Source organism: Ostrinia nubilalis, chromosome 25, assembly GCF_963855985.1.
Source record: "Ostrinia nubilalis chromosome 25, ilOstNubi1.1, whole genome shotgun sequence".
Taxonomy (NCBI): Eukaryota; Metazoa; Arthropoda; class Insecta; order Lepidoptera; family Crambidae; genus Ostrinia; species Ostrinia nubilalis.
Genome location: NC_087112.1, coordinates 722,990 through 750,694, shown reverse-complemented (window position 1 = coordinate 750,694; position 27,705 = coordinate 722,990). Strand labels below are relative to the sequence as shown.

The following is a 27,705-nucleotide window of genomic DNA, read 5'->3' as shown; positions in this document are numbered from 1 at the left end:
TGATGTCCTTGAGCCCAGCCCTACAGTGGAGAATAAAAAACCTAATGATGACTACTTACTGTCAAATGGCAGAGGGTACACAGCATATGGCGGGGGCGGCAGCTCGCACGGCGCGCAGGCTGGCAGAGGCGCAAGCGGTGGTGCACATAGCAGCTGGTAGCACAGCGGCGCTTGTAGCGGCGCCGCTCCCGAGTCCAGCACTGGTAACTGGGTCATCTGGAAGGAGAAGATTAGGTAAGATTTTAGCTCTTTCTGACTGAGGCTGTGGTGGTTTGAATAAATTTTACTTGTTTGAGAAAATCTCTAAATTATACATAAAATGCATTGCTGCTCTTTACTTTTATTTGCCATAAGCCTTCTTTTTTCTTTGATACATATGAAAACATACTATGTACCTATGTCTTTACTCTTCCTAAAGTTTTTAGTTTTGCTGTGGTTCTGCTACTAACCGCTAGGGGCGCTGTACAATTTGCCATACTTTTTTTACGCACTCAATAGCGAAATGCTCGGTAGGTAAACTCATGGTAGACCTACAGAATCTATACGAAACGAGAGAGTTTTATTCTCATGACACTGGATCATAGAGGCTTGGAGAATATGACTGAAAATCTGTATTTTTCTGCAAAAGTTCGCCTTATTTACGAATAAAATACCCTTTTAAAATGATCGCCATTTTAACTGTCCATCGTTCAAACTCTACTGCAATTTGTCAATGCATGTCAGCATCATCAATCAAGTCGGCCGTACAAAATTGATAGGCGATCAGCTACCCTCATGCCTCTCGCACGGACCGCTGGTTGTCGGTTTGAGATGAGTCCCAATTTTTTCCAACGTTACTGTGAACGTGCAAGAAGTTTTGACAGTAGAGCCGGTAATACCAAATTTAGTGCTTAGTAAAATGATAAACTAACTACTTACACCCGTATTCACAAACATTACTAGGAGGTCTCACAGTATACAATACAATACTTGTGTGAGTGCGAACCAACCACAGACCTCTAATCAACATAGCGTTGCTGCTTCAATTAAAGCAAGTATCGTTTGTGAATACGGGTTAGTAGTTGGATAGCTTTAAACCAAACCATTTTATTATGAAGGACTAGCTTTTGCCCGTGGCTTCACCCGCGTGAAATTTAGTTTGTCACAGATCGTCATAACTTATAGCCTATATGTTATTCTGGGTTATCTATATATATAAAAATGAAACCCGTTTTCCGTTGTCACGACATAACATGAAAACGGCTTGACCGATTTGGCTGATTTTTTTTGTAGTTTTCTAATACTCTGTACAAGGTTTTTACGGAAAAAAATATAAAGAAAATTTCTCAGAAAGATTGAAATTTATACATTTAATTTTGCATATTTTAAAAAACGCGCGTAACGAATGTCAACGTCATTCAATTTAATTTATTAGATAGATGAAGGGGGTAAAACGGGATCCACGCGTACGAAGTCGCGGGCGGCCGCTAGTAAACAATAATACTGTAAAGTTTCATCAAAATTCGTTCAGTAGTTTTTGCGTGAAAGAGTAACAAACATCCAGACATCCAAACTTTCGCATTTATAATATTAAGTAGGATGAATTAATATCTTATTGCAGCAGAAAACTTCTTAAAACTTTATTCTTAAATCGTTATCACAGGATATTATCAGTTTTGGTGATAAGCAATCAACACTTCTTTATTATCACATCACCAGCTGATTCTGTAGGTACGCGATAACAACTATAAAATATTCATGAATAAAGATAAGATTTTTATGTAAAGAATTACGAAAAGTTCGAGATTATGAACACATTTCCTCGTTGTGGATGAAAAAAAAGTGCGAGTTTAAAAAAAAATTAAAACATACCCCATAGATGGGGCCAATAAACTAAGATAATCTTGCAAACAATATTAAATGAGGTCAAGTAGCCTAGCCAGATTTAAACACTCTTAACTAATACCAGTACTTATTTTTATTCTGTGCTAATACTCTTACTTAACTGGGGAGTCCTTTTTGGGCAGCGTTCGAGAGTGGACGTGCACAACACGTGCGCTCCAGACGGTCCGACCCGAAAAGACCCTTGCAACTTGCAAAGCCATATCGCGTATAATACAAACGGTCGTAAACCCAAAGTGCATTTTAAGCCGTGGAACGTAAACCAACAAACAAAGTGATCAAAAATAACATAAGTACAAATCAAATTAATTAACATAATTAGTACAGTGCTGCAATCGTGATAATCAAGCGAAAACTAACCAAAATTAAATAACATGTAAAAATTAAATATAAAACAATACAGTGTTACAATAGTGAGAATCCCACGAAAACAAATCAAAATTCAATAATATAATAGGTAACAGTGTTACAAGAGTGATAACCCAAATATATAAAGCTCGATTCCTATTATTAAAACTAAAATCGCAAATATTCTGATATACTTTTATCAGAACTAGCATCCAGTGTTAAATTTAATATTAAAAAAAAAAACGCAGCATATGTACTTATCATAATATAATTACATATTTTTACTGTATATTCAATCATCTTCTTCCAAAAAAAAAAAAATATTTCGTCGGCTGATTGCAAGAAGTCATTAACTACAAAAAGTCATTAAGTGTCCATACTAGCATGGCGATATTGGCCGCGACTTATACTATATTATGCAAGAATCAGTAAATGGATATCTGCCGTACTTTGGAAGATTTATTTTTGTAAAACTTGATAAATACAGTTTCGTCAATTTTTATAGCATTAAAGTAATTATTGTCCATTAATGATTTTGTGTCGTAACATAGTCGATACACACACTGTTTTGACTAACTGCCAGAACTTAATAAAGATTTATAATGCGCCTATCCTTGTTCATCCCAGCCGTTCCTTAACTGCGTTTGCTGCACCTCTTCTTAATCTTGCCAACAGAGACAGTGCAGTGTGGATGACATAGAAAAGACAACACATGAGATGTTTTCTTCATGAACATTTTCTACACGGTAGTGTCTGAGGGAGGATTATTTTGTGCTCGTGTATACCGTATTTTTATCTAGCAATTAGCATCGGTTATGTAAGAATTCGTAGCTACTGATTTACAAAATTATATCATCTGTAGTTGCGAAAATTTTGCGACAACACACGAGATGTTTTCTTCATGAAAATTTTCTACACGGTAGTGTCTGAGGGAGGATTATTTTGTGCTCGTGTATACCCTATTTTTATCTAGCAATTAGCATCGGTTATGTAAGAATTCGTAGCTACAGATTTACAAAATTATATCATCTGTAGTTGCGAAAATTTTCATGAAGAAAACATCTCGTGTGTTGTCTTTTCTATGTCATCCACACTGCACTGTTTCTGAATTTTTTGTTTAGAATGTGACCCAGAAGATGACAGGTCATAATACATATTTCGTTATTATGATTGTTTATTATATTATTTTAAACGTAATTTAACTTGATTTAACATGTATCACGGTAATCCGATAAAGTAAAAAGTAATTACTTCTTGGTGGCTCCGTGCACGATTACAGCGCCAACTAGCGTCCACAACTTTGAGGGCTCTGTCACATTGACATTTAGGTCGTATATTTGTGAAAAATATCGAAATGAAAAAATAACAAATTTTTTCGACTAATAAATTGTTGTGAATACCACGATTTGGGTGGAAAAAAGGTTTTGAAATCATTTTGGTCATTCAAATCAAATTAGGTAAGTCCAAAAATTGTGTTGAATTTTGATTGTGTTAGGGTTTGTTTACTTCATTTATAGTTGTAGTTTTACAGTAAAACAAAAAGAAAAAGCTACTTTAACGGTTTAATTATATAACAGTAAATATAATTAAATGTTCCTGTATCGCTAGTAATAAATTAAATATCGTTTTCAGATCGAAATTAGTATTGTTTTGAAGACCAGGTTTGTGAGTGTTACAATATCAAAATCCAACCACAAACCGTATTTAAAGGAAAGTTGTTGGTATTGGCTGGACAAGTCCGAGATGTAGAAGAATTAAGAACAAAACAAGGGCAGAGTTCAATAATTCACGCTCTCATCATAAGGCAAACATCTGTGCACAACAACTACTGTGACTCATTTTTGTACAACCACGTTGTATAGTCTAGTTATTTCCAAATTGTAAACGGCTATTAAACCAGTCCTATTGAAATACAGTCCACTCTTTTATTTAAGTTCCCAGTAGGACCCTTTTCATGTGATTAATTAATGATATTAAAATGTAATAAGTAGAATCGCTTTGCCATTGACAGATACATCTGATGACAGAGCTTACATTATTTCTACTTTTGACCACCATGAGCGCTGCGATCGATTATGTTTCCCCCACCTAGTACTTCGCACCCAGCGACAGTCAAAAGACATTAACTTCATATTTTGATTTTTTTAAAATACTGTGTACGTTATTTTGAAATGCCAGTAACTAAAAATTTTTACTAAGACTTATTTTTATGTATCGGCATTTTCATTGCGCCTATTATATATTTTTTTTAAATGGCTTTTTTCTCCAAACTTCATTAAGCTATTTCTCGAAATCATGTTTCTGCTAGTTAATGACTTCTTGCAATCAGCCGACGATTTAACTAAATTAAATAAATTAATACATGATATACGAGAAAAAAAATCCGCCAACACAGTGAGTGGGAAAAGCCTCCAGGTACCAGAGCAACACCTAAGTCAAAGGAGTACAAAATCAGCTAAATCGGCGAAACCTGGTGAGATCTTTCCTTATTTTTCTATATTGACATATCCAATATCTACTGTGTTTACTCAAAAACTTAAAAAAAAAACAATATTTAGGTAAAAATTGTTTATACCAAAATTAACGCGCATACGAGCGCACAACTTACTGTCAATATAAATCCCAGTCGCAAAAAACAAAAGCAGTGTGTTTAAATCCTAGCTAAATCTGAGGCGCATCTCTTATAATAAATAGTACCTAGGTAGATTCAGTATTTACTTTGCTAACTAAAGATAACAACTAGTAGCCCTTATTTACTTCTCATTTTACATACCACTTTAATATCAAGGAAACGGACCTTTGTGCCGTAAAACAATAAATAGTCGGGGAAAAAAATCACTGTATCCCTACAGATGTAAAGTCTTCAAATACATTCAAACAAAAAAAAAACCCATTGCGCCAACTTTCCAAAGGTCAACCAAAGAAACATCTTGTCACCATAAAAAGTTTCCAAAAAGCAATAACTTAATTCTAATATTGGACTAACAAAAGAAGATACACATTTAAAACAAATTTCTCATGAAACGCACACAAATTATCCCACAGAAACAAAAGTGAAACCTTGCGTAATATAAACAAAAGAAACCCAAGGGTCAGCAACATCTGCACACAGCTGTAATCCATTCAAAAGTATAATTACAAAAAAGAGGCGTCCTCACATAAAACTTTTGCCAAGGAAAAAAAAAACACAAAAGACCGAAATACAATAACAATTTAGTCATAATCTCAGATCATAGAAGGGAATAGATGTGAAACGGGGGCGTGGCGCGTGTCTCCGCGATATGCCCAGAAACGAACATCGCCCGCGACGCCAGGTTAGTCGCGATTCAGTCGTACTGAGGAAATGTTCTCCGATATTGTTGGATAATGCGTCGTAACGTGCAATAACATAAGTGAAACGAAGAACTACAGGAACAATGAAGTCATTTACCACATGTAAGTATTGCAAATCCATTGGTATTTTGCTTATAAATAAAAAAAACTAAACATTTTTACGAACGAATTCAGTGCCGTGACATTTACTGCGATATCGAAATTAGTGGTGATAAAAATTCAAACACGTTGTACATTGACGATTTAGTTAGCAACCACTTTATGTCATGCGTAACTACTGTGCAATGTATTTTATTTCTTCCGATATCCACTGACGCGTGAAAATACACAGTACGGCCGCATGTGCCGGTCGTAACATAGTGCAGGGCTCGTGTTCTAAATTTCTAATACGGTTTCCTATTATCGATAAATAGAAGTAAATTATTATTTTCTATTTTCTAATTTTGAATAAAAAAATTATGAGTTGCTTGCGATTTTTAAGTTTTTACAAAAACAATAACAATAGTAGAAGGGATTAGTAACTGTCAACTATGTAATTACTATAAGAGCTAGTTGAAAGCCTAATATAGGCATTATTTTTTATAAACATAGGCGGTACGAATTTCGCCATAATTAAAAAGTTAATGCGCGATAGTAGTTAATAATAATTACAGTGATCCTGTTATTATTATTAAAGTAAATAATAATATATTACCAATATTGTAAATACTGGTAAAAATCGCAAGTACCTACTTAACCCATGACTTTTCATACAAACTTTGTCAGCCTATAACTTCTATACTCCATCGATAACGACATTGAGCTTTGGTTGGGGTAAATTAATATAAGGTAACTTCATTTAGTCCCAATAATTGATTCTGAGTTTTTCGTCCATACAAAATGGAACTGACTCCTTTATGCAAAAATCGTTAAAGAACATAATAATAACGTATAATAATAAAAAGGTTTTCATACAAGCATTTTTTAAACCAATTTCGAGCCTTGCCCCCAGGATTTAAAGTATCGATATCTTATCGACTCCATTTTATCTTTCTTCTCTCTAATTGCTTTTTTCAAAGTGTGCGTCACGTCACGCGGCCATTGATTGGCCATAAGGCACGCCTTCTGGCCAATCACAGCACTTTTAAGCCGGTTGCACATGTTGTCGTAGACTCTCAGTCGCTTTGTTTTTACACAGTTGAATGTGTGTGTGGGAGCTGTGGTGGGGGAAATGTGGGGACACTGGTTCTCGTTGTAGTTACGCGCGACTTCATATCTATTCTCTTTCTATGATCTGAGGTCATAATTCACTAACCCTCTAGTTATAAGCCCCTTTCTACAGCTAAAAAACGAAGGCATACACTTTCAAACTACCTGGCGATGGAAAATATCTACTTTGAGAAAAAGCTTACCATATCAACGACGAACCTATGTATCCCAGACTTTATCAAAAAGCGACCAGACAAGATCTTGTACATTTTAACGAGAGATATAAACCTAGCGGTGAATCAGCAATCAAAGAGCAGACTAGGTACCTGGAAAATCATCAAAGAAATCTTGAGCCTAAAAGAATCAGGATTACTGCCATATTTAACACATGCGTAGACAAATACTATCAACAGAACATCAGCTCACCGGAATCGAAAAATTTAAAGAGTAACCTATTTGATAGCAAGAAAACTCAAAACTGGAACCAAAACCTTACCATTGACTATTTAATGAAGAAATTCTATAGAAACCACAAAATATTCAAATCGATTGCAGAAACTACGTATTCCAATAAGAAACTGCAGATTGCAAGCAATTTAAGGTGAACCTACAGTGTACACATACAGCTCAACAAACTCTGCTCTACAACCTCATCGGAAAACGGATTTCAACCAGAAAATTTGAATCTAATAAGATCTTTTCAATGAGAATACATTCTTACACCAAGAGCATAAAAACCTAATCCAACGAGGCAGTTAGCACTTTCTTTTGCCTCGAGAGGACAATTCATGGATATCTTGAAGACATAGGAAAATAACTTAAGTGCTAAAAGAAATTAAAAATATCCACGGAAAAAAAAATATCCACGAAACAGCGAAGAAATAAAAACCTGATGGAAAGGATGGAAGAAACTCAATGTAACAATCACCCTGCATAAAGATCATTGAACTAAAAAGAAATCATACTAGATTACACCAAGGCGAACCGTTTAATGTTAGGAAAATATGAACGCGCTCCTAAAATGCCGTTTTTAGTGGCCCGCCGTCCGCTTACCGCATCAAGCACTATCCAAGAAACAAAAGAGAGAAGACTAAATTAACCCACCATAAAAAGAAATAAGAAAAGCAGCACAAGAAACATTAGATATTGAAAAATAATGTCAAAAGACAGCGAAAAAGACGACAAAAACCCAGAACCGCATAATTATATCGATGGAATAGTCAAAAGTGCAAACAAATCAAATAATCAAAGAGAGAAGATTTATTTAGCCCAAGATAAAAAAAAAAAAATAGATATAAGAAATATTTCACCGAGGGAAAACAGACAACAAAGAAGACGACAAAAACCCAAAACCACAGTTATCGCCGTAGTAATTAGTCTAAAAAAAAAGAGTCAAGTTTTTAAGAGGTTGTGGATAAATGGAACTAAAAATTAAACATCTACTATCCAAGAAATAGAAAAGAGTAAACAAACTCAATTATGACACAAAGAAATAAGAAATGAAGCATAACAAATATCTGACCCGGAACATGTGAACAAAGAAGAAGACTTCAAAAACTCAGTACCTACCTAACACAGACCTCAGGAGAAAAATGAAGATATTCTAGCAGCAGTACAAGAACCAATACATCTCACCAAAGGCCAGACCGCCCGTCTCATCACAGCAACGCTCAGTCCTACCAACGATATCAAGAAAAGTAGCATAAAATTGGAAAAAAATGAAGCCAGTCCAGTAGAACTAAGAAAAACCAAGCCGCCTCACCAAAAGCCAGACCGCCCATCCCATTGCATCAACGCTCAGTCCCACCAACGATATGAAGAAAAGAAGCATAAAATCGGAAGAACAATGAAGCTAGTCTTGTAGCAGTACAAGAACTAAGAATAACTAAGCCGTCTCACTAAAAGCCAGATTAAGCTAAAGAAAAGAAATACAAGAAATATTTGACCTGGAGGAATATATAGGCAGAAAATAAGACGATACAATTAGGAGAACAATGAAGCTAGTCCAACAGTAGTACGAGAACCAAGAATAAACAAGCCACCTCCCTCACCAAAGGCTAGACCGCCCATCTCATCGCACCACGCGTTTAGTCCTTCCAACGACATTAAGAAAAGAAGTAGAAGAAATATTTAATCTGGAAGATACAGAGACGACAAAAACGTAGGACCGCAGATATCAAGAGAACAACGAGGCTAGTCTAGCAGCAGTACATGAACCAAGAACAACCAAAGCCATCTCATCAAAGGCCAGACCGCCCATCTCATCGCATCAACGCTCAGTCCTATCAACGATAACCCGTCTTTACCTATTTTCCTAGACCAGGCTCAGGATGCATATCTACTTGGTTGTGGTCGACCGGTTGCGGTTTAAAGACGCAGCGGCTAGTCGGCCGTCCTCTCCCATCCCAGAGCGTGTCCCTCCTTAAAATTGTGCCTCCTGGTATGCCGGTTTGACCGGAGCAGGCCTCGTCCTGGCTGGGTGAGCACTATCGTATCGTATCGTACGTATCGTATCGTATCGTGCTAATACTCTTACTTAACTGTAATTAAAAGCTAGAGTCACCACAATTTTTAGTATTAATCCACACTATTAAATAGCTAAAGCTGAAATGCTAGTGGGCTGTTCATATTTGCCACAGTTTAACAGATAGGACTGAAGGACTATCGAGTCAAGACCGCGACTTGGCAAGCGCAGTGTGAAGCGCCCTTTAGCTCGATAGAGCTGAAAATGTATACAGGGTGTTAGGTAAATGGGTATATGAGCCGACACTAGCCCATGTTAACATGGTCATATAAATGGTATGGTGAAGTCAGAAAATTGATATTTTCATACAAATCGGATTTTATAAAATTTATTTTGTATGAAAATTAAAAAAAAAATGATGATATCAAATTTCTGACTTCACCATACCATTTATATGACCATGTTAACATGGGCTAGTGTCGGCTCATATACCCATTTACCTAACACCCTGTATAGTGCACACAGTAAGAGAACGTAGTTTGTAGGATAGGCCTACGCATAGCGGTTGTGATGTGGAAGAATGATGGACGAGGATAGAGATGGTGTGTCTATGGTCTAGTCCCTAAAACCCAGGAACTAAGTACTTAGACTCAAGTGGTTCCCTAATGTGACAAACGTAGAAGAAAAAGCAGGGCGCTAAAAGAAATAGAAACTTATTTCAGCTAATGATGATATTTTGAAATCTGTTGCTGTACCTTAATAAATAAATAATGATGATGATGGATATAATTTACCTGCTTTCTGACCGCCTGTGCTACTCGGAGACGTCCCAACGGGGAGAACATGACTCCGCCGCTCTGAAAATGTAAAATATTCAATTAATTAACACAATAAATTATACCGCCTGGCCTATGAAAGTCGTTTATTTTTGCAATTAAGACTTAAAACAGTTTCACACGCTCCTAAGGTACGTTTAAAGACAACAAAATTAAAAGGTCCAGTGCTGAGAAAAAAGAAAGAAACTGGGTCACCTTCTCAACATAATGGGGCTGTTAATCCCACCTTTCGATTTATGGGGGAACATCTAAACCCGATTTCCCCATGGATTTTCTACGGATGGAACTTAAAAGAAGAATCGGCCATTACTTGCTTGCTAACTTGAATACTTAAAACAGAAGTAAACTTTATACAACGTGAAATATTAGTGGTGGTTTACCCGCGGCAGATTTATTTACCTTTAGTAATACTATCGAATCGTGCGAGTTATTAAAAAAAATGTTCTCAACTAATCAAAAAAATATCATCAACTCGAAAGCATAAGAAACAATAGTCTTTTTTTTACAAAATGTGACGTATTTGGATACTGCCTGCCTCACGAAATCAACATTTAAAGTAAAAGAAGCTCTCGCACTAAGTAATACCATAATATGTACCTACAGCATAAACTGAATCGCACACGCTCCGTACAGGCTATTTTTTTATTTGAATTAAAAAAAAACTTCCTTAATCTATTGTACTAGTAAGATAGAATCATTTTACTGCGGGAAAACAACCACTAAAATTTCACGGTGTATACTCGAGTATACCAAGAGTTTACCCTAAATACAAAAACCTTGCTGATTCCAATGAAGGTTTTCGTGAATGAAAAATCCGCCAAATGGCAATACGTAGACTCGCGTCCAAATGCTGCATGATTGGTTATTTTTGACATGACATTGACAGATATGTCAAAATCCACCAATCACGCAAGACCCCACATCCACGTCCCGCCATCTAGCGGATCTTTCATTCGCGACAACCCTCATTAAACCGATCTTAAAATATACATCTAATATATTCCTGTATACTCTAAACATAACCGAGTTAAATTCGCATCTCTCATCATTAAGGGATTCCTCTCGCACCAGCGGAACCCTAAAAACCCATTATACGCCACAAACGACGTTAACAGCGAAAACCAACAGCGCTCATTTATAATTTGATTTCGCCCCACCTGAACCAACCGATACGACAAAAGCGCTTCCCTAGTGAGGTGAATTGTGAAAATATTAGTGATGCAACGAATACGAATACGAATATTCGTATTCGCAGTAGACATTTACCGAATATTCGTATTCGGTGAAATAGTAATTACGAACACGAATACTTACTTTTTTTTAAATTGTGTCACACAGTCGTGTGTGTCTTCGAACACTATAGCCACAACGACATGACGGGAAACCCCCGGTCAGTATGTAACAAAGTAGTAAGCAAGATCTCTTACGGAATTTGACAGTCAATAGCAGGTCGATTGTACAAGTAGTATTTTGTTTTAGAGTTACAAAGTAAAGTGATACAATACCAAAAAAATGCCAATTTAATTACTAAAACATTAACCATGATAAAAAATTGTTGAATTTATGAGTATTTCATGACTATGTAAAGATATGCGTATTCGTATTCGTATTCGCCGAATAGTGGATTTAATATTCGTATTCGTAAAAGTAGTATTCGTTGCATCACTAGAAAATATTCGATTTGGTACTCGAGAATGTGAACGGAATGTTTTCAAATCATTGTTGTGAATACGAATAGGTTTCCGAATTTAGGCACCAAGGTTATGATTGTGATTTACACAGTCGTGCTTTTTATTAAAAAAGAAACTGAGTTACTATTGCTTTTAAAAGCAGACTGGTTTAATAGATCCTAACTAGGATTACGATTAACATCGCAACTGCAACGAATTGAAAGAAAGAAAGAAGAATTAATGTTTATTCAGTACCTATCATCGACAATACACTTGGTAGGAATTGCTTAGTTTTTCCGTCTATTTTCTTCTCTGTTTTACATGTTAAACATGAATGCTTAGACTAAAACGTTTATTTTTATTTGTATAGAGAACAATAGTGTCTAGGCAAACCTCAAGAGGATTTAAGACACTATTTAAATCAAAGATGTAATGGCTAAATAATGTAATAATAAATAAATAAATAAAATAAATGTACCAACGCGGCAACGTCCGTATGTCATGTATTTCGCTGTTTGTGTTGTCCGCATAAACTAACTAAACTTTCCTTTTTTGAAGCTCTTGTACGAGTAAAAGCACTTTTGAAAGCCTATTTACAGAAAATTCATAACTTTCCCTCTAATATTGCTGTTAGCGGTTAAGTTCGATGTTTGTATCACTGTACATAATATGCCTAGGCCGCTACCAACCGGGTAACATGGAAAGCATTGGGGGAGGCCTATGTTCAGCAGTGGACGTCCTATGGCTGAGATGATGATGATGATGATGACATAATATTATTATGCCTGTCCTGCTCTCAGATATTATACGAAAAATTCTTTGCGATCAAATACCTGCCTTGTCTAGCATAAAAAAAAATTGGAATGCGAATATTCGCCACATCACTACCACCTGTACGTGTGTTGGAACCTTGCCGTTTAATAGCAGCCTTGACCGGAAGCTTTCAATGGGACCTCAGATTTAGGAAGGTGAAATAGCAAATTCTAGTTTGTTTGCGGTGAAAATGTTCTCTAATGCGTTTTTACTTTGCCATTGCATATTTGGTTTGAAAAGCCGTAAGTTTTTGTAGAGTTCAGGTAAATTCGACTGCTACAGGAAAGTGTATTTTTCAGGCATTCGCATTCTATTTGAAAACGGATTTGCAAAGTTCACATTTTTTTTTTTTATGCTAGGCAAGGCAGGTATTTGACCGCAATCGCACCTGGTGTTAAGTGAGATGCAGTCTAGGATGGTAAGTACATATCTGCCCTGTAAGTGCCTATTCACTCTCGCCTTGAAAACGCCCGGATTATAGTGTTCAGGAAATACAGCAGCAGGCAGCGAATTCCAGTCCCTAGCTGTTCGCATTATAAAGGAGTCGTCGAAACGCTTAGTGCATGTCACATGTCTGACATGTCTGTTATGAAAAGACTGTAAATTTTATTCTACCAGTGGGGTTTTCGAAAAGAAGATTTTGATGAAAAAATATGCCAGGAAAGCCTTGTGATTGTAACTTTTATCATTAACTAGCTTTCCGCCCGCGGCTTCGCCCGCGTGGAATTTTGTCTGTCACAGAAAAACTTTATCGCGCGCGTCCCTGTTTCAAAAACCGGGATAAAAACTATCCTATGTTCTTTCCCGGGACTCAAACTATCTCTATGCCAAATTTCATCAAAATCGGTTGCGAGGTTTAAGCGGGAAAGCGTAACAGACAGACAGACAGACAGACAGACAGACAGACAGACAGACAGACAGACAGAGTTACTTTCGCATTTATAATATTAGTTGGGATAGTCTATAGGTTCGCAGCTGATGCTGGACATCCTTTACTAGATTCAAAACTTTTAGGAGCAGCCGCTTACAATCTACTCTGTAAAAAGTAGCACATTAGACCATAGATACATCATTATCATTGCAAAATAGAATATTTTCTATCGTCAGTGTCTACCTTGTGTTTGTCTCCGCCCAAGATTTCAAGATTCAATTCCAAGCTCCAAGATCCGTCCCATTTTTCATTCGAAGACGGATGGATATTTTTATCAGGAGGGAAGTTCGCAAATACCTTCACATTCTTAGAGCAAGCACACAGAGTGGAATATTATACGAAAATAGGGAATTGTAATATCGGCTGACGTGACGTCAGCTTATTGGACGGTCTTTGTGGGGGATTAACATTCGAGGAACGGCAGACGAGTTTGTATTATTTGAGATTCACGTGGATTCATTTTGGGACATTTTTGCGTGAAAGAGTGATCTGAAGGTACCTTTAACCGTGTCCATTAACACCATTGAAAAATAGGCTGACAATAGTGACTGAGTTTCTTGCGCTACTTCTTCTCAGCACTGGCCCATTTATTGTCTCAGAGCAGTGGTAGGGTTAATACTGGGACACGTAAAAGAGCTTTATAAAAGCCTACTTGCAAAAATAAAATTAACATCATGAGTTTTTTTACTAAGCCAAAAGATCATCCTAGAGGCAGGTCACGGTAAGTTCAAAGCTAATCTCTATGTAAGAAATTTGTCACTTGTGCTCTCCAGTCATGATTATAAAAGCGAGTCATTTTAGTAAAGCTCTGTGAACATTAGTCGCCCATTTTATAAATCATGCATAGATACATTTTCTTAACGCGTTTCTTCGCTATGCTATTTTATCTCTATTATGTCTACATAGTTCACAGACTTACTACTAAAAGCTATAATTTTGCTAGATATCGGTAACATAAATCAGCTGATAAGTGAGACAATAAAATTTTGAATTTCTACCTCCCTTAGGTAGGTACACGTAAGTTGGGGAAGTTTTTTCTTATCTATCCCTATCTGGAGTGTATTATTTAGCTAAAAATGAATTAATGAAAATTAAATGAACTTTAAAATCCTCAAAGCCTTACAACCAGCTCCTTTATACAGGGTGTGTCTAAGGCAGCCTCATGGTATTTATGGCTCGTGTCGCCGCCATGCAAGCGGCGGCCATGTTGCCATTACAACGATAGATGGTGAGTCTGTGCCAAATGACGTAGTGTTGTGGCTGTGGTCGATGGTGTGTCGATAGTATTTGGGTGGTTAGTAACATGGTCTAACCTCATGAGGTAGGCTGGTATACGCACGGTGTGCGATGCGTAAGAAATCAATTAATAGTACCTACCTGTCTGGAAAAGGGTACTGTTATCAATCACGAGTTTGAAATGTCTGATTCTTTGTTTATGTACTACCTGTATATTACTTACAGACTCTATTTTTTGTGATGACGTTTATTTTGTAGCCTGTTAAAAAGTATTTCGTACTAGTGCACATAAATCAACCTTACCAAACCTTAAACGATTGTCCTAATTTAGAAAAAACTCTAAACAGTTCGCTAGTGATTGATTACCTACTGTAATTTATTTGAGTTAAACATAGAGAAAGGTTTCATTTCTTTATCGATAAATTGTTAAACAGCCATCCCTATACTGTGTGTATAATAGGGCATTTCCCTTTAAATGCGTAATTAAATCATTTTAACTGACGTAATGTGGCAGTTATTAGTTAAATTTACTTAGGAATGTATTAATATTGTTTGTTATCAGATATTTACTTCCAAATAAAGTTCTGATACACAGCGTGATTACCTATGCGTGACATTTCCTTAAAAAAGGGAATTATTTGTACTTAGGTCTCAACAATGGAAAGCTTTTTTAACTTATCTAAATGTCTTCGAAAATGTTATTTATTTGCATTGATCCAATCTTCAAAGTAAACAAGGTTAAGCCTCTAATAAAAATAGATGATTCGACAGTTTTCCATGGGTTTTACACAATACCCTTACAATATCACCGTTTTAAATACATGACAATATCGAATAATGATTACACCTTCTAATATTATAAAGCAGAAGAGTTTGTTTGTTTACTTTAACGCGCTAAGCTCAGGAACTAATGATCCGATTTGAAAGAAAAATTTGTTGGATAGCCAAATTATCGAGGTAGGCTTTAGGTTATAACATCATCCTATAGCTAATAGAGACAGAGCAGTAAAAAAAGTGTTTCAAAGATGGAAAGAAAATATTACTCAAACTATTTTCACGCGTACGAAGTCGCGGGCAGAGCTAGTTTTCAAAAACCGAATTTTCAATGGTGTTTGTAGTTCTAGGGCGGTTACACTTCCGTTGATTGATAACATCTAATTGTGGGGTTGATTGATTGCCCAATTGCTACCCGCCCTTAGGCAATCAAAAGGTTTAAGGGCCACTTTCAGTGGAGCAATAAAATCGATCAGTTTTCCGCCGGTAAGGTAAGGTTTCTTTCGAGCAATTCGTAACCTTTTAACTTTAAAGTTGACCAATGATTTTGATACCAGCACACACTTAAGTATTAATATAATAGCATAATAGTAAGAATGAGAAATGAATATAAAAGTAAATAAAGTAGATTTAAAAGATTATTATTTACAGCAGCTTAGTGTGACTCTACAAAATAAAACATGAAATTGTTGTGTTTTACTTAAGTAGCAAACTACACTAAACATCAAATAAATTGCACCTTTCGCAACACGAACTTTACTTTAGCAGTGCGATTTTCTCTGACACAATCATGGCGCCCCAACAACATTGAAATCCCAATAAATAAATAAACTTAAAGAAAACCACATTTAATTCAAAACGATTAACATACGAGTAGATATACCATAAATGTGACTTGAGAAAAGACCTCACTTGGGGCTCACCTCTGGGATCAATTAGACCAATTTTTATGGTTATAAAACCAAATAATGATCTCACGTGTCCTCTTTAACAGATGGATAGCGATTAATCCCAATTTAACAGTTTTATAGCCATAAAATTTGTCTCAAGCGTAACTACCTATATTTTGAAGAAGTGACTCTGGATCCTTCTAAAGACGCATTTTTGGGGTAACCTTTCCTTTAATTAAATGAAGTTTAGAACTAGGCTTTTAAATGGTGCCAATATTGGTGGGAAGTGGGGATGCATACGTTTGAAAGTGCTTATCGCAGGAGGTGCGATTTATTAGATGTCGAGTGTAGATTTTAATTCAACTAACACCCGTATTCACAAACGATGCTTGCTTAAGTGGAGCAGCAAATCGAACCCACAGCGATGAATTCTACTCTCTCTAGAGCTCTGTGATTGGTTCGTGTGTAACTCTGTGCGTCCACGCGCACTGAGAGACCTCATAGTAATGTTTGTGAATACGGACGTAAATGTACATACCTAATAGTGGGCCACAGTGCCAGCTACCCATTTCCGTTTTTTGTCTCTTTACGATAGAACGAGACGAAATGACCGGAAATGGGTAGCTGGTACTGTGGCCCATAGTACTATATTAATTGTATTAATAAGTATTTGAACCCAAATAGAAAGTGATTTTAGGCATGACCCGTTCAATACTCGGCGCCTAGTATAACGATAATAGACCAAACTTTACTAAATAGAGCGTTGACTTCCACAAACAACATAAATCAGCCTTTGACATAGGATGTAACGCTAGTCTGGCCTAGCTATTCGAATCTATCATAGCAGGTACAGTCTGCACTAAAAATATTTGCTTATGTCAAGTTTTGCGCAAAATATAACAGTTAAAAAGTCTCAGTGTGCTAACTCTACATTCAAGTTTACACCACATCACAATTAAATACTTATCTTTCGGTATTCTTTGTGCATTTAATATGTTTTATTTTACTAATTACAGCTATAGTTGGGTTTTGGATTTTATAATAAAAAGGCTAAGGGAATAGAGCAAAAAGAAAACAATCCAGTTAATTACTATTATTATCCAGTTCGAGAAAAGCTGAAGGAAGGAATGACAAGCGAAAATGCAGCTCAAAAAAATCTGTTTTCGCGAAAGAAAAAATATTTTCAGATAACAAAATTAATTAAAATATTGCAAAATACCGTGTTCTAATTATAGAACACGATGGACAGCCAAATTGAGAAGCTGAACATTTACCTTTATTTTCAGTTTTCCACTTTTGCCACTGACTGTACCCGCAGTCAAATGGCGTCGGACACCATCCATCACAAATATTAAACAGGACAGGGTATCAATCTGTATCGATTCGGGAAACGTGCTGTGGGGACCATCAGGGATATTATAAGGGCGTGGGTAAGGATCAGCGGGTACCTAATATACTTGATGACGGGTGGCATGGACGAGATCAGGGTATAGAGCGTTTCATCCACGAAGACGCGTCCCACCATTCTTCCGCTAATGTTTGAGTGTTATCGGTACACGCTAAATTATCCATGAGTGCACACGCACACTACAATAATGATGCACGGATTGCTCGGATCAAACTCCCCGCACCCTGCGCTTCCCTCGACCAAAAATTGGTGGGGCGCGTCTTCGTGGATGAAACGTTCTATACTTGGTGAAGGATGCCATATTGGCTGGCAAAGTTAGAACCATGAGTTTCAGTCATGGTTTCAAAGGGTTAGCATTTTTATATTTAACCAATTGTGGTGTCTCCTTTCATTGAAATTTTGTATTAAAAGGCTACTTACATTATGTATAGATACATTTTCATTATCTTGAGCAGAGCACCTATAACTAAACAGTCAGAGCTACCTATTCACTCGACCCTCGAAATCCAGACTTAATAGTTCATTAAGTCCGTACCTCCCATTCTGTTGACCACTAGCGCCACTAGCGCTTTAGAAGAGCCACGGTGAAAGAAAAACGCACAGAAGAATCAATGACATTTTCCTACTACTTACTATAATTAAAACGCAAGCTGGAGGTCAAGCAAGAGGCATCAACCTCCGTGTCAAGTTTAAAAGTATAATTTACAATTTTGGCACGATGTAAATACGTAGTGCTATACATATGTTATTCTTCATACTATATGACAGCGGCTTTCCCCTTATGAAAACTTTCATCAAGCGCACGTTACCCTCCTTTCAAAATCCGGGATTAAAAACTATTCTTTGATTTTCCTTGGGTCTCAAACTATTTCTTTACCAAATTCTATTTAAATCAGTTCAGGATTCTCCATTAGGGCAAAAAGAAGAATTAGAGCATGACAAAGTTGTTTTTATGCTTATTTTGTTCACCAAAGAATAGTAGTATTTTCATTACAGTACTTATTTTATCAACAGATTTCAGGTAAAACAATAGAAACAAAGACAGTTTGCCCAATCGGCCATGACTTCTTATTATAAGGTGCTATTAATATTAAGATCTCTACATTTTGTTTTCACGCATAGGTATCGTGAATATAAAAATACTAGCTTTCCGCCCGCGGCTTCGCTCGCGTGGAATTTTGTCTGTCACAGAAATACTTTATCGCGCGCGTCCCTGTTTCAAATATCGGGATAAAAACTATCCTATGTCCCTTCCCGGGACTCAAACTATCTCTATGCCAAACATCACAATCGATTCAGTGGTTTAGGCGTGAAAGCGAGACAGACAGACAGAGTTACTTTGGCATTTATAATATTAGTATAGATAAAATTTTACATTACCTAACAGTAAAACAGAAAATAAGTTTGTAAAGTTGTAGGCTGCCTAACGGTAAATCCTGACTGTAAAGGAGTTTCGAGGAGGCGAGCGGCGCAGGATCGGTCTTTGTGGAAATCTGGGGGAGGCCTTTGTCCAGCAGTGGACGTTTTTCGGCTGAAACGAACGAACGAAAGTAGTTTCTGTGGTGGAAAATGATATCTACAGTTTCATATTGTAATGGAAACATACTCGTAAATCTAAGTACTAAAAGCAATAAAATGTCAGGTAGAGCTAGTAATATACTCCTAATATTTACTTGTACGACTCTTTTTAAGGAAGTGATTGTTAATTTCCAACTTTATGATGAGACTACTAAAGCCTTTTCTCTTGTGTTAGGTAATATTCCAGTCTAGCCATTCAGATAGGAGCTGGTGTTGGTTATTTTATACTTCCCTTCGTTGAGAATTAATGGGCGAGATAAACCCGCTGGAAATAAACTGAAGTAGCTAAAGTATCTCTACAATAACCTAACTTACTAGCAATAGGTATTTAATGGAAGCGTTTTCGGTTTTAGACATATTATACTCATAAGTAATACGGAGCTGGTTCGTTCGGTTCAGCCAAATGACGTCCACTGCTGGACATAGGCCTCCTCCAATGCTTTCCATGTTTCCCGGTTGGTTGCGGCCTGCGTCCAGCGCCTTCCTGCTACCTTTATGATGTCGTCGGTCCACCGTGTGGGTGGACGTCCCACGCCGCGTTTTCCGGTAAGCGGACGCGGTCGCTGTTTCAGACATACTCATAAGTAATACGGAGCTCGTTCGTTCGGTTCAGCCAAATGACGTCCACTGCTGGACAAAGGCGTCCTCCAAGGATGTCCATAACGACCGGAAAATTAATTAAATTATCTTACGTTAGTTTAAAACATTGAACCTTTACACAGACGGAAGACTTTGTTTTAAAATAATTATGTGGAATGAGATGTACCTCATACCCACTGCTGTATGTTACTCCTAATTTCTGGTAACTATTGCCCAATAACCAACCAATCCAACAAATATTAAGGATATTGGTAGTAAAGTACTCGTATAATACGTAGCGTCAGATTATATCGCATAACATTCCCCTCACTTTTTTCATATCAAAAGTATGCTCCAATAACAGAAAACTCCAACTGGCTGAAAAAGGCTGTACAAAGGCCCAGTTTCCATCGAAAGCCCACGCGCACGAGCTGTGTCGCAGACGAAATATTTTTAATAATGTACAATCACTCCCCTTATAATTAGGGACCCTTTCACTGTCGGATCTGGGTCAACGCATAGCCGGGGTTGTACAGCCTGCACATTGTGTGAAATGCTTAAAACTAAATTACGATTTTTCCTGTCGAGTCTGATGGTTAAATGGCCTTAAAGCGAAAGGTCACTGACTGACTCACTCATCACGAAATCTCAGAAACTACAAGTGCTAGGAGTCGCAAATTTTGCATGGGGGTTCCCTTTAGAACGTAGGTGCTCACTAAGACGGCATTTTGCAAAATTCAACCCCTAAGGGGGTAAAACGGGGATTGAAAGTTTCCACGCGTACGAAATCGCGGACGGCCGCAATCATTATGAAATTAATAAATAAATAAGTGAAAAGTTAGTATTTTTATTTTGTTAAAATGATGAAAAAGTAAATAAAGTTAATCTCTTCAAAATGGCGGAGCGATATTCTCATGTTATGTTATGCTGAAAATCAATGTCATGGCGCTTGCCACAATTCAGTCTGTCACTATAATTTATTAATAAATTAATGCTGAGTAATAATAAAATGATTTCTGGCCTATTTAGCAATCGTTGCCTTTTAAAGATCAATTTAAATAATCTATTTTAAACTGCGTAAAAACCGTGCACGACTGAAACATTTTGATTTGCCTCGTTATTAGGAGGAAATGGTTTGTTGCTTCTATTATTGCTATGGCATTACCAAAATGTTGTGGGGATGGAAGTACGGGGTTGGATCAGAATGTTTAGATAAATTGCTTTTATGTATAGGTTAGGGTATTACATTAACTATTCAGATGTGTCCCAAATCCAGCACATACCTTGTGGTCGCTGAAGATATTCGTTCTGGCAAATTCTATGGTTTTGGTCAATGATTACGATAATTATATTTATTTCTCTGGGCCAGGGGATGTAGTAGAACGGACCCTTTGAAACGCTATTATAAAATCTTTGGTACACACCCGGTATGTAATAAGACAATACCAAATTGAGCTTTTATTCAGAAAAGTTGGATAGATTATGAAATACTGAATTCAGTAACCTATGAGTATCGTGTTTACTAATTTAGGAACATAATTTGTTAAAAAATACCTAGGGGTGCCATAGGGTGGATTCGACCCAACAGAGTAAATATTAATCTCAGAATAAATCGTCAGTTTCGACATATTTCCCATACTGAAACTGTCAATGTGCCAGTTATAGCAGGAGTTATTCTCGGATAAAAGTTTGGTCAAATCGGGCATTAAACCTGTACAAAAAATGATTTTTATATTGCTCCTATTAATAAAATACCTTGCAACGAGAATTCTATTCCGTTTTGAGATTATTTCCATCAGGATATTAGGCATCGTTTTTCCTTATCAGCATCAAGCGCCGCCGTTCAACATGAAACTTTATGAGCGTAGACTTAAAGTCATTTTTTGTGGAACATCCGCGTTTCGAATCAGGGTGTGTTGGCACGCGAACTAATAACAAAACGTTTTCATTTTGTCTGGACGTATCGAGCTCGTATCGAGTACAGTTGGAGTGGTAAAGTTGATGGACTTGGAAGAAGATATTAGTTAGTAAATTTTGTTACCAGGAAAACTGCCCAAGTCGGGGATATTGAAGGAAGTGTCCCCCGATAATTCCACTCAATGGTTATAATCGGAGAAGGCTACACGAGTTTTTATTCCCGAAATCCCGACCCACCGAATATTATCTAGAAATGACCTATTAAATTATGTCGGTATTCCTACTCACAAACTTTTAATAATATGGTACTTTGTAGTTTGTAGATGTAGTAACCTACGATGAAACTCTTGTAGTTGCAGCTGTTACAGAGAGAAGGGGACTACAATAATTCTAAAAACCAGGTTAACATCAGAAAGTTGGATTACCTACTATCTAAACTCGACACAATCTTGTAAAACGATTGCCTAACGACGACTTACGATTCTTTAGATATCAGTTAAGTCCTTTTTAGGGCACTTTAAGCGTCCCAATAAAGCTTGCCCTACCACCATTTCGGGACAACATATCGGCTGGTGCTGAGAAGTGGCGAAAGAAACTCACGCTTGTATTCACAAACATTACTATGAGGTCTCACAGTCCACGTTGACGCACAGAGTCACACACGAATCAATAGAGCTCTATTCAACGATTTGCTGCTTTCGTTTGTGAACGGGTGTAAGTCACCAATTGAACTTACTTATCCGCGGCTGATTGTACATGCCGGTGTCATGTCGATGAATTATGGACTGAAATAAAAAGGAATGTTATGAAAGTGTCGACGGCATTATTAAATCCAACGTCCCCACTTCATGCTCTGAATGTAGGTTGGGCATTATCCCTTAATAGTGGGATGTGTGTGTGGGAGGAGAAAAAGTCGAAGTTCGCTGCCTTCTGCTGTATTTCCTGAACACCATAATCCGGGCCTTTTCGAGGCGAGAGTGAATAGGCACCTACAGGGCAGATAGTACCATCCTAGACGGCATCTTACTTAACACCAGGTGTGATTGCGGTCCAATACAATATGCCTATTGTGAGTCAGAAAAAAAAGTGAACGGCACATCCGGAGAGTATTTATTCTTATCTATGATCCGGAGTGATTCCTATCCAGACTTGGAAAATAATATAGATTACTCTACCTATATTATGGGAGCCTTAATTTCCTATGCCTGATAAGTATATTTTTGTGTTTGGCTGTTTATATTCCAAATTTCAAAGGAGTGGTGATAGCAATCTTTATACTCTAGATTTGTCCATATTCCTTCATGTTTAAATTACAAAAAGTACTTACCTAAATCTAGATCGCACGATAAAACCTGAAAATCTTTCTACATGTATGGAATCTTCGATCTTTCATTTCTATTTTTCCATTGTAAAAAGTCGACGTATATAGCCTTTTGGAATCGTAATGTCAGGTAGAATCTGAGAACAAGGAACACGTCGCCGCCGTAACTCATGGAACCCTGTGTGGAACCATTTGTCCGCTTGAGAGGGTTCTTAGGGATTTATTGCACCCCCGATACATGGGAATCAAACGGAAAGCTTGAGGTGTGGACATGTGAGCATTTACATTTGGTCCTTCGAGGCTGGATAAAATTTTAGTGGCTTGCAATGTGCTCTGGGACTGGTGCGATATTGTTTGCGGCAAAAGATCGACGTAGGAGCAACATATTTGTTTGAGACTTAATAGTAGCGATATACATATTCGTAAAAGTCATAAGTAATATTTGAAACAGAGATGCAAACTCGCCAATTATTTTATTAATTAACGTATTAAATGCCTGCCTCTGTGTGACGTCACCCATAACCAGTATGAGTGCGAGAGAAAATGCACTGTTTTATTATGACACCGCCTGCCACGAGTCTTTGCGCCGAGTATAGTAGTTTTTTTTTTGTAGTAAGTACACTACACTACTTATTGTGGTTTATAATGCGTAGAAATAGTTTTTATTTATTTAGCTGGCATGTAAAATTAAAGTCCCAAACATAAGTAATTCGAATTTTCAGAACAAAAATCGTGATAGCAAAAATCGTTCGCAGTAAAATCTAACCAAAAAACCACAGTGACTTTTCACAAGTAAAGTGAAAAAAACTCGGTCAAAAACCTTCCTAAAAATGTCATTGGAGCCCGCGCGCCTCTCAGAGGTTTGCAAAGAAACACGAAGTACTCTTGGCGAGAGGGGCTATCGAACCGCCCTCACTGGGTAGGGTTCCCATTCTTACTTAGAAATAATAAAGAAATGGTAGTTTAATGCTTTAAAAAATATGGAATTGTCTTATTGGTCTCAAGCTTTAGGTAAGCAAAGAGTCCATGGCCAAAAAAATAACACTTTTTAGTCATTTAAAAACCACTCTACTTTCGAGAGATTTAGTAGGTAGGTACTTAATTTCTATCTTTGTACACGACTTCGTCTGCATATTATCTGTACAAAGTTTGTAGCAAGTTTCTTCGTAACAATCTTGCTTGGTGTTAAGAATTTTGAAATTTCTTTTAACCAGTAGTTCGACACGAAATACAATAGGCAATACCTTTCTGTGGCAGATCGAAATTCGCGTGGACCAAGCCGTGGTTTAATTGAAATTTAATAAAAAACTAATATTAGTTTGTTAAGTACCTACTATGCAATAAAAGAAACATTCCGTTTTTAAACCAGTTGTTTAGTTTTTGCTCATTTTACACGGCCCTAGCAGGGTCTTGGAATCCCGAGCAACACTCCATTCGAGAGCTTTAGACAGTAGCACAAAGTTGTCAAAGCTCCGAAGCTCCGAGGATTCGGATTGTTTGGCCGGGGAAAGGGCGGAAGCACTTTTTAGAAGAGAGGATAAGAGTTATTAAACTCGGCTATACCGAGTTCGACCCGCAACTTCGTACAGTTGACCGCATATAAGATTATAATTTTTTGTTGGTAAGGCGCCCTTATCTTAATCATAATTTCGTAATGTTTCTCTTTTCCTTGATGTGCCGTCTGTATTGTTTTCCATGGAGTTATATACGTCAGTTCAACCGGAGGTTCAACCCACAACTTCGTACAGTCGACCGCACATAAGACCATATTATTTTTTGTTGGAAAATCTCCCCTATACTTACTACATTTCGGCAAAGTTTGGCGCCTTGCGTGTTTTGTACGGAACTTAATTCTTTTTCATGTAACTAGGACGACAAAACATCAAAATTGTTATTGTTTAACACGAAATAAATAAAGAAAATTCAGTTATTTACGATTTAACAGTAATCAGAATGTCAATTGTAAGAATAATCGACAATAGTGCCCTTAAGCAGCTACCTACCTTCATATTTTCAGAAGAAAATCGTTTTAATGTTAAAGTTCATTTTTTTTAATTAAAATCCAACTTGGTGTCAAACCTGGAACCCCCTACGCACAGGTAAGTCCCTCCCCACTACGCCAACGTGAGCTTACGTTATATTATTGTTTATTGTTTGAATAACATTGAAATTTTACGACGTAAATGTGTAGCATTCAGTTCATTGTATTTTGTGCATATTTCCCATAAATTGCCGGTGGATTCCACGAAATGTGGCAGCGAGGTATTCACTGAGGTCCGACCTCACACTGTTTGAAATTTTTGACCCAATACCGAAACTGTGTCAAGGTTGCCGAGCGATTTTACAAACTAAGAGTATGTTCCTCTATTCGAAAACCATTGATGGATGTTTTTCTTATGGAATTTCACTATCTATGACGAGAGGAAAGATAAAAGATGTGAAATCTTATCTAAGTTGTGATACGCGGGTGTGTTGGTTAAAATTAACATGATAATAATAGCGCTTGAGATGAAAAAAAGATTTTTCCTGTTTAATAAACGTGGGGTTTCTGTCATGTTTCATTGTTATTATCATTCAAATTAATTTTATGAATAACGTCTAATTATGATACAGAAATAATTAACTAAATCGTATATAAAAAATACTACCTATTTTCAAATAGCTTGAAACACTTTAAATCTCAGCAGCAACAAAAGGGCCTCTTAAATGTCAAAGGTCCTCAACCAAACAAAGGACTAACCTGTTTCACGATCAGCCTGGCGACCCGGGGACTCGCGAACGTCACGAACCCGTAGCACTTGGAGACTCCAGCTCTGTCGTAGATCACCCTCGCCGCCGTCACCGTCGAGAACCCAGAGAAGAACTTCCACAGGTCTTCATCAGTCGTCGTCAACGAGAAACCCCCCACAAAAATTCTATTATGTATCACAGTCCCGAACTTCGGGGCATCTGTCGGCGGCAACGAGTCGTCCGTGTCCTCCTCAGGCGAGTTCAGCAGCGCTTTCAACTTCTCGTGGGGATCCACCACTTTTCTACAACTCGCTGCACTCTCCTCAACCATATGCGCGCAGTTCGCTGAATCACTCCTAATGTACCTCTTTACTGACGATTCCATTATTAATTTAACATGATACTTCTAACAAAAACGCTAGCGGACTAAGCGAGCACTAAATTCGATGGAAAACAAGTCGACACTGAGACGGACGCTGAGCTATCGATTTTGCGAGGTGTACATGGGTGCGCGGAGCGGCCTTACGCACTCCACATCTGTCGCCGAAACAACAACCAGATAAGACTGTATGCTTTCAGATTTAAAGATACGCACTAAAAATAGTGTTTGAGCTATTGTCGACGGCTATTTTTAATGTACGAGGGATTTAGGTCATGCGTTCACATCGGTGTATCCTATGGTTCGTTTCTGAGTTTAGTTCCGATTTTAGGATGCGGGCGGCGCTGCCGATCGCAAGCGCGGCGCGGCGAAATAAAACTTCCATTAAAGTATGATTCCTAAGATTGATATTTTGTAGGTTCAAACTTAGTTGAAAACTTGAAAATCTTCGTATGATTACTATTGGAGTAAATAGGATTTATGTGATTAGTTGTTAAATAAGTTAGACAATACTTCAATAATGTGGTGTGTTGTAGGAAAGTTTATTATCTTGTTTTCATCTACTTTGAATTATGATAAATCATTCAGCATGTACCTACTAAAGCCTTAGAAGTGAGGAAAAGGTGGCACACAATATTATTTTGTAACCATCAAAATGCTTTTACTTACTAAGTAGGTAAATGGGTAGGTACTGTTTATATTTTGGATTAATTTTAGATTTTTAGGTCTAGTAGATAAAAGTAACAAAATTCAAAATAACGTAGGTACTACTAACTTGTTGATGCTTTGCGATCTTGGTTTATGGGTTTCTTTGCAACTGAGTCTTCTTACTCCATTCCAGTATTCTTTATTAAATAAACCAGCCAAAACTTTGCCGAAACTTTTAGCTTACACCAGCACATATTCAAATAATTATGATAAATACATTCACTCCTCTGAAAACTAGATTAATTCTATATTTTCACATAAACTTTCACTTTCACAAGTTTACAAGATACACATTTTATTTCCCGCCTTTTTTTTGTTTTTCGCAATAACAAAACGCCTTTGACGTGAGGTCATAATGTTGCCAGCAATAAGCTTTTTCTACTATTATTTGTGATTATTTATTCGACGTATCTTTTAATGAAATAGACGAAATTTAAATAACATAGTTTCGTTGGTGATTTGAAATAAGTTTATGATTAAAATCATAATTTTAGTTTATTCTTTGTAATAAAAAACAAGAGAATCCGTAGAATTTAAAGCAAATACATTTATTAGATAAAAAAATATATAATACATACAACCAAAAAATTTGAATAACTAATTTAATTCATCACAAAATGACATGAAAAAAATTAACGTAGTATATTTTACAATAATTAGGCTGGTATCATAGCTTCCAGCTGCCACTTGTCACTGTCACTGTCATGATCGGCCCAAATGA

General features: G+C 37.0%; 1 protein-coding gene across 1 annotated transcript; it reads right to left on the bottom strand.

The window, feature by feature from the left end:
* Positions 1-51: 51 nt before the first annotated feature.
* On the bottom strand, positions 52-26,470 carry LOC135084252 (protein boule). Its single transcript, XM_063979025.1, has 3 exons — positions 25,908-26,470; positions 10,009-10,071; positions 52-216 (listed from the first exon to the last, which is right to left on the bottom strand). The coding sequence occupies exons 1-3, from the start codon at positions 26,280-26,282 to the stop codon at positions 52-54; spliced, it is 603 nt and encodes a 200-aa protein (XP_063835095.1). The 5' UTR covers positions 26,283-26,470.
* Positions 26,471-27,705: the final 1,235 nt, after the last annotated feature.

Coding starts and splice junctions, on each gene's coding strand:
- LOC135084252 (XM_063979025.1), bottom strand. CDS start 26,282: ATGGAATCGTCAGTAAAGAGGTACATTAGGAGTGATTCAGCGAACTGC. Junction 10,072..25,907: donor CCAGGCTGATCGTGAAACAG/GTTAGTCCTTTG, acceptor TTACATTTTCAG/AGCGGCGGAGTCATGTTCTC. Junction 217..10,008: donor CACAGGCGGTCAGAAAGCAG/GTAAATTATATC, acceptor TTCTCCTTCCAG/ATGACCCAGTTACCAGTGCT.